The 16,880-nt window shown below is 38.9% G+C and overlaps 1 protein-coding gene and 1 long non-coding RNA gene across 10 annotated transcripts in view; one reads left to right on the top strand and one right to left on the bottom strand.

Annotated features, from left to right (window-relative positions):
• Nucleotides 1–8,028, top strand: part of ELP1 (elongator acetyltransferase complex subunit 1) — a 60,196-nt gene extending 52,168 nt beyond the window's left edge. For 6 of the 9 annotated variants that reach the window (XM_060154673.1, XM_060154674.1, XM_060154672.1 and 3 more), the window contains 5 exons: nt 698–809; nt 1,885–2,012; nt 2,395–2,549; nt 4,687–4,762; nt 7,523–8,028. In XM_060154673.1, the coding sequence (XP_060010656.1) occupies nt 698–809; nt 1,885–2,012; nt 2,395–2,549; nt 4,687–4,762; nt 7,523–7,590 (539 nt within the window). In that variant the 3' untranslated portion in view covers nt 7,591–8,028. Of the gene's footprint in view, nt 1–697; nt 810–1,884; nt 2,013–2,394; nt 2,550–4,686; nt 4,763–7,522 lie in introns of those variants that run through there. The other 3 variants (XR_009541525.1, XM_060154678.1, XM_060154676.1) reach the window with 1 other exon arrangement.
• Nucleotides 619–16,880, bottom strand: part of LOC132523458 (uncharacterized) — a 26,378-nt gene continuing 10,116 nt past the window's right edge. The window contains exons 2-4 of the long non-coding RNA XR_009541526.1: nt 15,360–15,421; nt 2,140–2,255; nt 619–845 (exon numbers count right to left, since the gene is read on the bottom strand). This is a non-coding gene — a long non-coding RNA (uncharacterized LOC132523458). The remainder of the gene's footprint in view (nt 846–2,139; nt 2,256–15,359; nt 15,422–16,880) is intronic.

Below are 16,880 nucleotides of genomic sequence, written 5' to 3'. Positions count from 1 at the left end.
AGTGCCCACCTGAAGACACCAATGCTTGGGGGGGGGGGGGCCCAGCATCGCGCTTTGTCTCAGCACGCAGTGTGATTACTGTGCCAAGTGGAAGTCCGAGGCCTCTGAGGGTCTGTGAGGGTCTTTGTTGTGGGTACTGGTGAGAGCTTGGGGGCAGGACCAGGCACCAATGGGCAGAGGTCTGCCAAACGTTCTCTCCACACCCCGACCAGAGCAGCAGACTACTGTATTTACACAGTGATCTCCTCATTTCCAGAAGTTCCTTTGCTTTAAAAAAAAAAAAAAAAAAAAAAAGACTTGCCTGGTGGTCCAGTGGTTAAGACTCTGCACTCCCAAATGCAGGGTGCCCCGGTTCGATCCCTGGTCAGGGAACTAGATCCCACATGCCACAACGAAGATCTTGCACACGGCCACAAAGATCCCACATGCCACAACTAAGACCCAGCGCAGCCAGCTAGCTAGATAAATAAATAAATAAATAAGTAAAAATTTTTTATGTAAAAAGAATAAAGAAGTTTGGTAAAGTACTAGTTCACAGTAATAAAACTGTATATATTATCTATTTCATTTTGAGATCGACTTTGTACTAGTTTTCATGTCCTTAGATATGACCTGGTTAACTGTAGTTCCCTTACCCCACTGAAGGTAGACCCTCATTTGCAGGTAGTTTTCATGCTGTCTGGTTCTTCTCCTCTAGATGATGAGGCACCCCACGGTCAAGAGTCAGATCTCTTCTCTGAAACTAGCAGTGTCATGAGTGGCAGTGACATGAGTGGCAAATATTCCCACAGTAACTCCAGAATATCAGCGTATGTATCATGTTTATTCAGCACACTGACCGTGCCCTGGGTATATGGAGAAAGTACAAGTAAATAGGTCAGTTTTCCAACAGGACAGTGCAGCAGGAGGGGGAGGACATTCTTCAAGGCCCTGTGGAAGCTGTGCAAGGACCTTCGCAGCATATCTAAGAGATTAGACTCAGCTTTGACATGTTTTCTGCTGCAACTTCGTGGCCTGTGTGTTTGCCCATCAACCACATGGCGCTTACACTGGGTACTCAGTTTATATATGACATCTGACTTTATTCATTTAAGAAATATTAAGTGACTATAATGTGTAGGCACTGAGAAAAATATAAAGATTATAAAGAAAAAAGATTTCACACTTCTTCAATTCAAAATTCAACTTGTCAGAAGTATAATCGAGCTAGTTGTAGTGGATGTTACCAAAACCTTTTAAGGGGATGTGAGTTATAAGAGCTTGTACTCTTCCTTGGGAAACAAAAGTATATAATGCAAGATTATATATTTAAACCAAATTGTGCTTTAGGAATTCAGAATGGAGACCTGTGAGGTTGTGTGGGGCAATCAGAAACTGCAAGAAAGCCACCTAGAACTGGGCTTTGAGAGTTGGGGTGAGAGTCCCAGACAAAACAAATGGCATAATTAAAGACCTCTGAGGCAGGAGAGAATGTGGGATTCATATATATTTTATGATATTCAAATTCCAATCTTTTATGTCTGTTATCTTCAACTTAATTTTGTTGCCTTTAAACTTATTTGGTTTTTGCTACAAAATTGAAGCTGTTTGTTCTTTTCATTTTTCTGCCTCTTATTATCAGATGAAATCTGATTTTATTCTGTATTTTAATCAAAACTTCAAGGCCAGGCATCACTTTTTAGGGTTTTCCTTATTACTTCCTGCCTTTACTCTCCCAATTTAATTTTTATGTATCATCTTAACACCTTCACCATTTTCCCCAAAATACAAATACCATCTGTATATACTCTGGTTTCCCAGAAAGTTGGTGGCCAATAGTTACATTCATTTTAATCTGTTCAGCACAAGGAGAGCCCCTTTTAAAACATCTCTAATTTCTAACAGGAGATCATCTAAGAATCGGCGCAAAGCGGAACGGAAGAAGCACAGCCTCAAGGAAGGGAGTCCACTGGAGGATCTGGCCCTTTTGGAGGCATTGAGTGATGTGGTGCAGGGCACTGAAAAATTGAAAGGTATATTCTCAATACTGATGATTCTTGCCCACAAAAAACATAGTAAATTCGTCACTTCAGGGTGCATTCCTGAAACAAAACTTCTCAGCCAATAGCCTAGATGTCTTCCTCTTTGGCATCCACCTACCTGAGCTGTGAGAGACTATCACTGAAACCGGGATAAAGCCAGAGGAGGCACTGCTTTCCTGCTTGGCTCTAGTGGGTTTGTTTTCTTTCTGTAGTAGATATGTTGAATTATTCCAGCTTTTGGGGAGAAAGAAGAAAATGAGGGAGATATTGTAGTATGCTATTAGATATTTTCACTTGGGAAAGAAACTCCTGTTAGGATTCTAGCAGTGGAGCTGGTGATACAACTTACCACTCTCAAATTTCTTCTCTCTAGATGAAATATACCATATTTTAAAGATACTCTTTCTCTTTGAGTTTGACGAGCAAGGAAGGGAATTACAGAAGGCCTTTGAAAATACTCTGCAGCTAATGGAAAGGTCACTTCCAGAAATTTGGACTCTCACCCCCCAGCAGAGTTCAGCTACACCTGTAAGTTTTCCTCAAAGACAGAATGTGCTTTTTTTTTTTTTAATCACTTTGACAGGTTATTACTCTCACACAATCTCTTAATAGTGAGAGCAAAAGATTTTCCTGTTCTTAAAACATACTATACAATAGTTAAATTGTCTTAGGCTTATGTTTAAGCTGTCAGTAAGAAGATTTTATGTTTGATAGTATAGTTCATAGTACACCTTGGCCTAGGTTAAGTTTGCTTTTTATTTCTCCTTTCTGCATGAAACTGCTGTCATGGAGAAGATGGGAAAGTCAGGTGTCAGATGGTTGCCCTGACCTTCAGTGAGATTGGTCAGGGTAGGGGGCAAGCTAGGACCAGAACTGGCCTCTCACCTCTCTGTTCAGACTTATGGATGGGATCTGAGTTCTTTAAAGGAAGCCCAGACAATTGCTTTTTCTCTTGTTTTATGGTAAATTTGACTTGTCACTTCTGTGTTGTTGTAACAAGCTTGCTAATTATGTTAAAGCTGTTTGTGTCTCATCAAGAATTCTAATATATTGTCATCTATTTATTGTGTATATCTGCTCAGTCTCTTACATCTGTTGTTCAAAGTTTCAGTTTTGATTCAGAAAGGCTGGTTTATCAGTCAGAGTCCATTAAGGAAAAACAAAAACCACAGCTGTTATTTTATCAGAGAGAGTTTAATATATGGAACTGGTTAACCAAGTACTAGAGGACTTAGAAGGCAGAAAGGGAACACAGAGAAGGAACATTGAGATTGAAACCCGACAGCCGCTTGTACCCACAAAACTGAAGGAACAAAAGGAAGAGTTGGGATTCTTAGAATTTAGACGCTTGGAGGTGAGGCCCCTGCAGAGCTGGTTCTTGAACCTCGGAGAAGCGGGTGGCAGCCAGCTAGTGCTGGTATTGCCGAGGGGGCAGGATGAGGCTGGGTCTAAGCGTATAGAAATAAACAGAAACTGGAACAAACAGCTGCTGCAGGGTACAGAGCTACTGTTGAGTGAAAGCAAGCGAACAAGGGAACAAATTCCCTCTCCTTCCTCCGTCCAGCCTTGCCCTGTCCCTCTGGTGTCTGCTATTGTTGGAGCATAACGGCTGTCCAAGGAGGGGTGTTTTCTCAGGCCCCCAGTCCCAGCATCACGAGCAGTGTATAGGAAGGGTGGGTTTGGAGCTGAGAGAGAGGCTGGAAATCGGCTCATAAGCTTACTGGGTCTCGATTTCCTCAGTTATAAATGGGGATAATACTCTCCTGTATACTTCAGTGGAATGTTTTGAAGGTTAGATGAGAGGGTAGATATAAAAGCATTTTACAAACCATAAAGATAAAAGCAACTGAGAATTAGCCCCTCATAAATACTTGAATTTACTATAATAAGTATTTCCTAGAAGAAATGTGATCACCTTCAGAACTAGTGCTTTCGAGGCTAACAATTTATAATGCTTCCCAGTGCTCTCCCTTACCCTCGTCTATTCAGATCATGTCAACATCTAAGATCCCAACTTACGAGTCTTCTAGGGGAAATGACCAGGTAAATTGTGTTTTTGCTTTGATTGGTAAAGCATGGTAATGTCATCTGTGCAGGATACCATGGGTCACATGGCAGTGTTTTGAGCACGTGACAGCACTGCTGAGAGTGCGCCAGGAGAGAACACACAGACCTGAGTGAAGGCGAGGCGGAGGGCCTGGAGTGTGCCTGCTGAGGCTGGAGCGGGCGTGGAATTCCTGCAAAGTCTCTTGTTTTACCTTAAACACGTGTGCGGAGTTTGCATTCTCCTCCATGATACGCACAGAATTGTTTTAATGTAAAAATTCTCACAAATCTTTGAGGACAGTCTGGTGCTCTGTGTATTCTATAACCTCTTATTATTATATCCCCTCCCCCCAGGGTATGGCTCACTTATTTGGAAAGGACCAGGCATATATCACTGAGATTTTCTTCTTCTGTTTCTCCCCATCATTACCTTGTTCTTCTGGTGGACAGGAGATGTAGAGGTCTGAATTGAGACTGGAGAAACTGGCAAATTAAAATCACATATGTGTTTGATACCATAATGAAAATGAAAGGCTATTTATTGCTGGTAGAGATTTGGTATATGCCGTCAGCAGAATTATAAGATAATCTTTGCTGATTCAGTCTACTTTCTACTTAGGTTCTAGGTCCCAATTCTACTGCAAATAGTATCATGGCCTCTTATCAACAAGAAAAGACTTCAGTTCCTGTTCTTGGTTAGTATTTTTTTCTCTCTAAATTATTATAGTACTAAGCAGAAGGAGTATCTTTTTCTAAGTGTTGAGATGGTTAGTAGTATAAGGAGAGATTGGGGAATCACTACTATTTTCCCTCAGTTCTAAGAGTCTGTCTTTAGTAAAATTAGTTTAATGCCTTTAGTGTTGGGATCCTGGGTTAGCGGGTAAGAAATCCAATGTGACATTAAATGTATAATTAAAAAAAAATTGTTCTGACATACACACTTATTAATGCAATGGCATACACTAGTCCATACAGACACATCACAGTTGAAGAAGTGTGACTCCTAAACAGTCTAATTTGCACATACATTTTAAGGATTCATCTGAATCATCCTTTTTGGCTATTGGCAGTTTTGCATTGTGTCTTGGGGACATTTTCATATTCCTTGCTTAAGAGCTGGACCATTTTAGTCATACTTAGGATTAACAGTATAATTTGAAAACAAATCCAAAGAAGATTAGCATTTCATCTGCATTTTCTGTTGAATTCCTAAAATGTTCTGTTTCTTTGTGGTGGGGGGGAGAGGATTCTCATCAGTTAGGTTACATATTCCTCAAAGATAAAAGCCTTTCTTTTGAAAGTTGGTTAAAAACCTTTTGACAGATCAATTTGGTGCCACAGTATTTGCCCTTCATGTGGATCAGTCAAGCACAGCAACTTCTTTTTAGCTTTGAAAAGGTGGCAGTTTTTACGGCTGCTATTTGCATTTCTGGCATGTGAGAGGCAATGTTCTGAAATTTTTTCATTTAAATGCTACACTGTGGTAGCATTTTGATGACATTTGAAGTAGACTTTGTGGGAGCCATGTCAAGTTTAACTTTCATGGCTTATGTTGCTACCAGGAAAAAATTAACCACCTTCCGTTCCAGCTAAGCTCATACATGCAGAGAGTTAACTGCTGTATCCCTAGATCCCCTTCTTCCTGGAGGCTGGCAAGCTGCCTTTGGTATCAGTCCCAAAACGTACACTTATTTCTGAGATGCTACAATTCATCTCAGGCCAGAGATTGTTTGGTAATTGTTTAATTTGTAATGTGTCGAATCCAGTTGTGATTTCTGTCCCGTTTTCCTCACTGCTGGCTTGATGCTGACCTTCAGGTCAAGTTCAGTCACACCTTTCTCTAGGGTGGTCTAGTTGGCTTTATCAAAGAGCACTTCCATTTCCCAGCTGAGCCTTAAAGACTTTAAAATTTTGAGGCTCCTCATTACCAGAGTATGTATTATCCGTGTCCCTGTGTAGGAACACTAGTGTAGATTGTTTAGGAAAGGAGAAGTTCTCATAACCCAAAAAGAGGCGGATGAGCTACTCACAAAATTAGTTCCTCTCAAATATTCCTCACCTGCCCCTTCCCAGCTAACAGTAGTAGTAGGGGATCAGTGACTTGATGGGGCAGTTTCTGATTGTTTCATGTTAAGATGCAACGTAGTACCATGCAGGTTGATTGCAAGTCTGCAAAAATGTAATCCATTTCATAAAATGGATTAACGTTTTACCACAGTAGTGCTTAAATCATGGAGAAACTGGACTTGTTACAGTTGATAACAAAATTCTTCAAATGAGTATGATTTGACTATCAAAGGATTAAGAGAAGTCCTTGGAAAAACTGATAAAGCCCTCAAATTATTTTTGTGAAATGACTCTCTCTGTGCTGTGAAATTCAAACATGGAAATGTGAAAGATGTCATGTCCTGCTGTCATACAGTTTGTCAGAATAATTTCTTTCCTGCCAATAAGTCAATACTTGGTATTTATATTTAGTTAAGTCTAAGAATCAAATATAATTGTAGTTATGTCTAATTTTTAAAAATAAAATACATTATTTTCATAACTTGTTTCTTTTTTAAAAAATGATGGAGTCTCATTCAAAGTTTACCCACTATTTAACATAAAATTATGGAGCTTGTTGACAATGAATTTAAGTAGGCTTTTCCAATATTATAAATAAGCGAAACTTCTTGTGGTCTTTCTGTCTATATAGATTTTTGTTTGGGGGTGTAGAGAGTAGTAATTGTATGTGAAATTATAAAACTGTTAGGATTAGTAGAGAAAATCTGGATTGTACAGTATGGCAAAGAAAATTAAGTTTTAATAATTTCTAGTCATACATGTGTACCATGCATGTATATATGTATAATGAAAACCATGTTTTTAAAACATTTTATCTTGAGCATTTTTCACACATTTCAAAATATTCATGTAAATTATTTTTCATGTCTGTATGGGTCGTATATACAGATGTACTATGAATAATACTGAGAAAGACCATCTTTATATATGCATGTTTTCTCATGTCTCTACTTCCTGTATATGATTCTACTTAGATAAGAGACTCCATAAATCTAACTGAAAGAGGGCCTGTGAGTTTTATCTAACGGTGACAAATTTCCCCCAACCATCACCCGCTGCCTCCATTTATTTATATTTTAAAAATATGGACATTTTTATTGATCAGTGTGTTTGCAGAAATTTTTATCATAAAGCATTTTCTGTCCATTAACTTTACATACTGAATACACGCCACTACTTTTTTTTACTCTTAAAATTGATGTAAATTTTACATACAGTAAAATGTACAGATGTTAGGTGCATAGTTTGATGGAACATTAACTCTGGTTCTGATGGTCATCTTGTAGGTGCAAAGCCCAGTTGCCTAATTTTAGCTTAGAGTTACTTGCCTCAGCTCCCACCAAGAAAAAATAGTGTGCCTATCACAATTTCCCTCTCCTTTCTTTCAGATGCTGAGCTTTTTATACCACCAAAGATCAACAGAAGAACCCAGTGGAAACTGAGCCTTCTAGAGTGACTCTGGCCCCAGTTAGGAGGGCTCTGGCAGAGAAGGCTGTTTTCCTTCCACTCCTCACTCCTTGAGGCCTGGCTGCTGGGAACTGGGGAGAGTAAGACCATCTACCTTAGCATTACGGAGAGCTGCTCTGTGCAGCTGACCTCAGCAGACACCAGTTCTGTTTTATTTTGCATATAATCTTAATCATTAGCAAGGCTTTAAGCTTTAACCCATATAGCATCATTTTGTAAAAATTACTGTTCTTCTACTTAGTGCTGACTGAGAGCATATTTCTGGTATTTATGGTAATCAGGACATTGGGTTTCATTCCCAGCTACAGGTCTGAATCATATTGGGACTGTAGACAAATCACAGGATTGATTCGTGCCTCAGTTAACTGGGAATGTTTTGTGGCTGCTACCTCAAAAGTGTGAAGGAAAGTAAAATAATGTTTTTAAATTGTTTTATGTTCCTTGAGGAAAGCTTTATATATAAACAACATGGCTATTAGTGCTCCCAACATTTGGTCAAATTTAATCATTTAAATGACTTCACCTTGAACTAAAGCAGAGTGAAAAGTGAAATCTATCCTTTGATATTCTAAGCTTTCCTAGGCTGACAGCGGTTATTTTGTAATATCTTGCCAGGTCATGTGCTTCCAGTTATAACTGGTTTGAGCCTCCTATCACTACAGTGTCCATATGGACTATTTTTGTTGCCTGTGAATGTTCTGCTAGAGTTAGCAGTGTTAGAGCTGGAACAGATTAGAATTTCTGAAACAGTATTGCGTACATTTGGGATGGTGAGCAGTGTGCATCATAGGCATGAACAGTAGTAAGTTACTCCTTTTTCTCCAAGTGTTGCTTCTTTTAACATAATGTTTTTGTCAGTATTTTAGGTCATTTCATTTATTTTTCTTTATGGTGCTTAACTGACTTCTGTCTTTTAGTTATTTTCTTTGGAAGAAATGAGAATGTTATCTCTTTTCAGTGAGTCTAGAAAAAAGCTCAGTTCATTTTGACAGTAGTTTGTGGCTGACTCTTGGGTAAGGTTAACAATCTCTTTCATCCTTTTAATACCAGAACCAGACCTTTATTACTCTACGTAAACTAACAGGACATCAGAGTATAGGTATACCCAGAATTGTGTAACTAAAGAAGACTTTGCCTAGTATAGCAAAATGTAAACTTTAGAATCTAGGTGTGTTCACTGTATAATTCATCTTTTCTGTGTGTCTGAAAATTTTCACAAAATAATAGAAAAAGTAGAAGAAGAATATCTATAATTAAGTGCCCAACGTTGAAAGGCTGCAAGTGCTTTGTGACTACTCTTTGGTGTGGATTAATGAACATGGTAACTTACATGTCATTTTAATATATTATAGTGCTCTTGCTATGGATAATAGTAAAGGGACCCATGCTGATGGGTGGGAAATAGAAGTAAATGTGTCTGTTGATAATGGTGTGACTTTGCATGGATGTTCACTTTCCTTGAAATAATATATTGAAGCAGCAAAAAAGAATTTGTGTGAATACAAATTACTATCAGTTACTCTCTCTCTGAGCAAGATGGAATTTTATTCATTTGGAGTAGAAGCAAGTGAGAGCAGACCTTCCAAACTGAAGGCTAAGTCAAGGGTGAATTCATGGGGAAAAGTGCTGTGTATGGGCAAAGGAGAAACTCCTTGGAGTTGTGAATGCTTAATTTGTGGGAAAGATTTTGTCAAGTTCTAGAGAAGGGTATATAATTCTTCCCCCAAATTTGGCCTCTTCCCAAAGCAAATTCATGCAAGAAGCTAAAAGCCTCAGTTATTTAGTTTGTTCCATGGAATCAGCTTTGTTCAGATACTCCAGACATCAAGAGGAAACTTGCAGAGGACTTTCTCCAATAAATGCACATTTTAAATTTAGACTTCTTTAAAAAACAGAGGCAGGAGCTAATGTTTTTATTATGTCTTTATGAGTATAGCTTGGTGTAATTTCTTAGCATTGCCACGTATTTTAAAATAACTTTATTTTCCATATGTATCTACATATATACACACATGCACACATCTGAGGGATTTTTCATAGTCATAATTGAAGAGGATTTCTTAAAAATAAGCTTTAAGGCATTTTGAGTTTATTTTTGTGCATGGTGTAAAGGTATGTTCTCACTTCATTGATTTACATGCAGCTGTCCAACTTTCCCAGTATCACTTGCTTAAGAGACTGTCTTTTTCCCATTTTATATTCTTGCCTCCTTTAAGGTTTAATTGACCATAGGTGTGTGGGTTTCTGAGTTCTCTGTTTTGTTCCATTGATCCATGTGTCTGTTTTTGTGCCTATATCACACTGTTTTGATTACTGTAGCTTGGTAGTATTGTCTGAAGTCTGGAAGGTTTATGCCTCCTGCTTTGTTCTTTTCCTCAGGATTACTTTGGCAATCCTGGGTCTTTTATGGTTCCATGTAAATTTTAGGATTATTCTAGTTATGTGAAAAATGTCATAGGTAAGTTGATAGGGATTGCGTTAAATATGTAGATTGCTTTCAGTAGTATGGCCATTTTAATAATATTAATTTTTCCATTTCAAGAGCATGGGATATCTTTCCATTTCTTTGAATCAACTTTAATTTCCTTTATTAATGTTTTATACTTCTCAGCATATAAGTGTTTAATCTTCTTGGTCAGGTTTACTTCTAAGTATTTTTATTTTGGGGCTGTGATGTTAAAAGGCATTTTTTTTTTACATTCCCTTTCTGGTATTTCATTGTTAGTGTAAAGAAATGCAACCAGTTTCTGTATGTTAATCTTCTATCCTGGTACTTACTGATCAATTCTAGTAGTTTTTGTGTGGAGTGCTTAGGATTTTCTATATACAGGGTCATGTCATCTGCAGATAATGAAAATTTTACCTCTTCCCTCCCAATTTGGATACCTTTTATTTCTTTTTCTTGTCTGACTGCTGTGGTTAGGACTTCCAGTTCTATGTTCAGTAGAAGTGGTGAAAGTGAGCATCCTTGTCTTGTTCCAGATTTTAGCAGGAGGGCTTTCAGCTTTTCACCATTGAGTATTATATTGGCTGTGGGTTTGTCATAAATAGGTTTTATTATGTTGAGATATGTTGCCTCTCTACCCACTTTGGAAAGAGTTTTTATCATGAATAGACACTGAATTTTGGCAAAAGCTTTTTCTGCATCTATTGAGATGATCATGTGGTTTTTGTCTTGTCTTTTGATGTGGTGTATCACATTGATTTGCATATGTTGAACCATCCTTGTGAAGTTGGGATGAATCCCACTTGGTGTATGATTTTTTATTTATGGTTGTGTTGGGTCTTTGTTGATGCTCATGGGCTTTCTCTAGTTGCGGAGAGTGGGGGCTACTCCTCATTGCAGTGTGCGGGCTTCTCACTGCAGTGGCTTCTCTTGTTGTGGAGCACGGGCTCTAGGCGCGCAGGCTTCAGTAGTTGTGGCGCACAGGCTTAGCTGCTCCATGGCACGTGGGATATTCCCGGACTAGGGATTGAACCCGTGTACCCTGCATTAGCAGGCAGATTCTTAACCACTGCACCACCAGGGAAGTCCCATGTATGATCTTCTTCATGTGTTGTTGGATTCAATTTGCTAATATTTTGTTGAGAATTTCTGCATTTGTATTCATCAAAGATACTGGCTTGTAATTTTCTTTTTAGGTGATACCTTTGTCCAGTTTTGGTATCAGGGTGATGGTGGCTTCATAGAATGTCTTTGGTAGTGTTTGTTCCTCCTCTTCAGTGTTTTCAAAGAGTTTGAGAAGGATTGGTATAGGTTTCTTCTTTGTATGTTTGGTACAATTCACCTGTGAAGCCATCCAGTCCTGGACTTTGTAGGGAGTTTTTTCAAATTGTCTATTTCTTCTTGATTCAATTTTGGTGGGCTCTGTCTTTCTATAAACTTGTCTATTATATCTAGGTTTTCAAATCTGTTGCTATATAATTGTTCATAGTATTCCCTTATAGTTTTTTGTATTTCTGTGTAACTGGTTGATTTTTCATTTCTTATTTTGCTTATTTAGGTTCTCTTGTCTTTTTGTGCCTGGAGAGTTTTGTCAATTTTGTCTGCCCTTTCAAAGAAAGAGCTTTTGCTTTTATTGGTTTTTGTCCTTTTTTTAATCTCTATTCCTCTCTGATCTTTATTCTTTCCTTTCTTCTGCTGACTTTGTTTTGTTTGTAATTCTTTTAAGTGGTTGGTTAGGTTGAGATTTTTCTTGTTTTGTAAGGAAGGGCTGTATTGTGATAAACTTCCCCCTAGAACTGGTTTTGCTGCATCCCCTAGATTTTGTAAGGTTGTATTTTCACTGTCATTTGTCACAAGGTAATTTCTCATTTCCTCATTGACCCATTGTTTTTTTAGTAGCATGGTGTTTAGTCTCCATGTAATTGTTTTTCGCATTTCTTTTTCTGTGATTTCAAGTTTCATGGCACTGTGGTCTGAGAAGATGCTACAAATAATTCCTACACTCTTAAATTTGTTGAGGTTTGTTTTGTGCCCTGGTATGTGGTCAGTCCTAGAGGATGTTCCATGTGCACTTGGAAAGAATGTGAATTCTGGTTTTTTGGATGTAATGTCCTGGAAACATCAATTAACTCTAACTGTTCTATTGTATCATTATGTGTTCTATTGTATCTCTAGAAGAGATCATAGGCAAAACATTCTCTGATATAAATCGTACCAATGTTTTCTAAGGTCAGTCTTCCAAGGCAATGGAAATAAATATAAATGGGACCGTGTCAAACTTAGAAGCTTTTGCACAGCAAAGGAAACCATAAACAAAACGAAAAGACAACCTACAGAATGGCAGAAAATATTTCTAAACGATGCTATGGACAAGGGCATAAATTCCAAAATACACAAACAGTTCAAAAACAACCAAATCGAAAAATGGGCATAAGACCAAAATACACATTTCTCCCAGTAACGTACAGATGGCCAAGAAGTACATGGTAAGATGCTCAACAGTGCCTATTATTAGAGAAATGCAAATCAAAACTACAATGAGGTACCACCTCACACAGGTCAGAATGGCCATCATTAAAACTCTATAAAATAACAAATGTTGAAGAGGATGTGGAGGAAAGGGAACCCTCCTACACCACTGGTGGGAATGTAAGTAAGTTGGTACGGCTGCTATGGAAAACAGTATGGAGGGTCCTCAGAAAACTAAAAATAGAATTACGATATGAGCCAGCAATCCCACTCCTGGGCACATATCCAGACAAAACTAATCCAAAAAGATACATGTACCCCTATGTTCATAGCAGCACTATTCACAATAGCCAGGACATGGAAACAGTCTTAATGTCCATCAACTGATGAATGGATAAAGAAGATGTGGTACATATATACAATGGAATACTACTCAGCCATATAACAGAACAATGGTATTTGCAGCAACAAGAGATTATCATACTAAGTGAAGAAAGTCAGAAAGACAAATACCACATGATGTCACTTATATGTGGAGTCTAAAATATGACACAAATGAACCTATGTACGAGACAGAAACAGACTCACACTCATACAGAACAGACTTGTTTCCAAGGGGGAAGAGGGTGGGGGAGGGATGGAGTGGGAGGTTGGGGTGAGCAGATGTAAGCTATCATATATGGAATGGATAAACAACAAGGTCCTACTGTATAGCACAGAGAAGTACATATTCAGTATCCTATGATAAACCATAATGGAAAATAATATACAAAAACGAATGTATATATATGTACAGCCGAATCACTTTGCTGTATAGCAGAAATTAACACAACATTGTAAATAAGGTATTATCCTTCAATTGAAAAAAAGAAAAAACATAAATACAATTCACCCTATCACTGGTCTAAAAACAAAACAGAGAACATCTTAGTTTAAGAGGCAATCAGCAAACTTCAATACCCGTTCATGATAAAAACTCTCAGAACCAGAAATAAAAGGGAATTTCCTCAACACAAGTGGGCTAGGATTGGCAAATTTTTTCTGTAAAAAGATAGTTAATATTTTAGGATTTCTGGGACTTTCATCCAGACTGTCTCTGTCACAACTCTTCAGCTCTGTGGTTTTAAGTGCAAAAGAAGCCACAGACAATGGGTAAACAAATGGTGGGGCTATGTTCCAATAAAACTTTATTTACAAAACAGGTGGCCAACGAGATTTGGCCCTCCCAGTTTCTCACACCTATTAAACTCCCAAAAAAGCTAGCAAACATCACACTTAGGGTGAAAGACTGAATTTCTCCAGCTAATATCACTCACTGTAGACAAGGCCAAGAGTTAAAAACTCTTTAGGGGTCCATCCCTAAAAGTGTAGAGATTCCTACACTTTTGTGAGTTTTTACCTCCAGGAGCCCTACCAGAACTTCTCAGGGTGACTATGTACTTCTAGCAGGGGAAGGGAAAAGCAGACATTTGAAAATACTGATCTTCTCAACAAGACCTGCACTCAAGTGATTTTGGCAGAGCCTAATTGAAGTGGGTTTCACCAGGGCCTAACCAATATGGAGGCAGGGAAATACCCAACTCCAGCCCCCTCTAACCTTCCTGTCCTACCTAAGAAGTGAAAAAAAACTGAGAAGCACTGGTGAAGTTCACAGATGAGGTACATGCTCACTTCAAGACTGCCAGCTAATCACAGGACTACAGAACACTTCTCCTACCCAACCCCCAGCCTCATCACCATATCATTAAAGACCTATTTATCAGATTTGCTTTTACCCAGTATATCACACACATTAGGCTTCTGACAGAAAATTACAAGGCATACAAAAGGGATTAAAACACAGTTTGAAGAGTCAAAGCAAGCATCAGAACAGGACTCTGATACGGCAGGGATGTTGAGATTGTGAGACTGGGAACTTAAAATCAGTACAATAAATATGATAACACCTCTAATGGAAAAAACAACGTGCAAGAACAGTTGGGTCATGTAAGCAGAGAGTTGGAAATTCTAAGAAAGAGTCAGAAAGAAATGTTAGAAATCAAAAGCAGGCATCTTATCCATTTAGCTAACCATTTTAGGTGGAATATATCTTCATGTTTTCAGCCCAATCACCCAACATATTTTCTTTCCAGGATCTAATGATATCACAGTTGCCTTGTTTCACTGACTCTTATTACATGAAAGACAATAAAGTATTTTAAAAGCACAATTTTGTTATTCAGATGTGCCCACTAGTGACAACTGTAACAAACACTTTCTCATCAAAGGCCAAAACCCTAGAGGCAGGAATCCCTGGTATTAATTGTGTACCTGTGTCCTGTTAAGTCTGTGACAGCACATAGGCTTTATTATTTTCATAATAAATCCTAGAATTCTATCAAAAGCTGGTGTAGGTACTTATCTTTATAATCTGGTGGGAAATTGGAACCCATCAAGCTGCCCGAGGTAAAAGAGACATTTCCAACAGAAAGAACGGGAGTGAAAGCCGAAAAAGGGTGTAACGCTCCATCCCTTTGGTTGAGAACAGTCTTTTCTCATTGTTGCTACTTTGGTAAGTTAATATAAAAGGTATGATTCCCTTCAGACTTAATTTATACTTTCTACCAAGGTCAAGCCACTAGTGCATATTATAATAGTGTTCTTTGGCACAGCAAGTGTAATTACTTAGAGATATACTGAATTTAGATTACCAAGTCAAGCCAGCAAGATGGGAGACCCTCAGGGGAAATACTATCTCTGGATTTCCTAAATACCCACAGTTCCTTTAATTTTCATGATCACTAAGGTACTTGCTTGTTGACTGGGGGTGGGGGAGGGGTGTGGATGGGAGGCACTGAGTTTACCTGGGCGTACTGTTCCAAAACTGTGGCTGCGTCGCCGTGCTTCCTCTGCTCAGCTAGCTTTCCTGCAAAGACAGTAAGCATCTGAGCACAGTCGGCTCACTAAGAACGGTATTCCCAAAACTCAAGTTGAAACGGTTTTAGGTGGTACTATTTAAATCAAAATGGTCCCCTACAAATTGGAGATTGAGCTCTACAGAGTATACATTCGAAGTGAACTGCTTTAAAACAGCATTTTCAAAAGTGTTCCCCAAGACTGCTCGAAGGATCATAAAAGGCAGGACCAAGAAACCATTCTCAGGTCAAGTATGTTTGTGAAGCACTGGGTAAGATAGAGTTAAGCGTTCTTTTGCTGAAATGCTTCATTAATATGTCTTTATTGTGTATCAAACTATATACTTTGTGAATTTCCATGAGAGAGAGAGGCAGGAATACCATGGGGTCCTATCTTAAATGGCAGTTACAATCAAAATTTAGCATGGATGTGAAAATCACATATAGTCAAAATCAGTCATGAAAAATGCTTACAAAGGCACACATGTGGGAAACTGACCTAGCATCTCGCACTAATCCATTTCTCCTCTAATAGGAATAGGCTGCTGTTTCTTTGGTTGCGCACTAGATGGGGGTAGTTGGCTTATGTCAGGGGTCTTGCAGTATCTTCAGATCTGAGACTCATTCTCAGTCTAGTTGAGATAATTACACTATGAGAGGCACACAGAACCCAGAGTTAACTAAGGGGCTGCCAGAGTCACGTCTCCCATTTCATGCTAACTTCAGGGAATATTATCACGGACAAAACCGGGAATAGTCACCTGCACTGTTGAAATAGCTATCATTTCTTTCCTTTGGTGACTTGTGTAAACTGGCTAAGTTAAATGTACACATGAAGTGACTCCACCCTGTAACATTTCTCAAAAATCTTTGAGCACTGTCTTCTCCACCTTTTTCTGCTAAGCATCTGGGAGAACTAGGTGCACTCCATTATAAGGCATGACACACAGCAAGCTAAAAGTTGGAAAGGATGTAAGAGAAGATAATAGACACCAAGAACAGAACTAGAAAATTTAAACTACAAATAACAGCCCTCTCCGCCATGTGAGAACACAGCAAGGCAGTCATCTAAACGCCAGCAAGAGAGCTTTTATCAGAAACCAGCCCCGATGCCCGTTGGTTTGGGACTTGCAGCTTCCACAACTGATCCCTTCCAGGAGGCCACAGTACAGCAGATCATATTGTCTCCTTGGGTTTCTCTTGCCTGTGACAGTTTCTCAGGCTTTCCTTGTTTTTCAAGACTTTGACAGTTTGGAGGAGGACTGGTCAGCCATGTGGATGAAAGGCTCTTGGTGCTGCAGCCAGGAGTCAGTGCTGTGCCTCTGAGGTGGGAGAGCCAACTTCAGGACACTGGTCCACAAGAGACTTCCCAGCTCCACATAATATCAAACGGAGAAAATCTCCCAGAGATCTCCATCTCAACACCAAGATCCAGCTTCACTCAACGACCAGCAAGCTACAGTGCTGGAC

Source organism: Lagenorhynchus albirostris, chromosome 7 (genome assembly GCF_949774975.1).
Source record: "Lagenorhynchus albirostris chromosome 7, mLagAlb1.1, whole genome shotgun sequence".
NCBI classification, from domain to species: domain Eukaryota; kingdom Metazoa; phylum Chordata; class Mammalia; order Artiodactyla; family Delphinidae; genus Lagenorhynchus; species Lagenorhynchus albirostris.
This window is presented reverse-complemented; position numbering and strand designations above follow the sequence as displayed.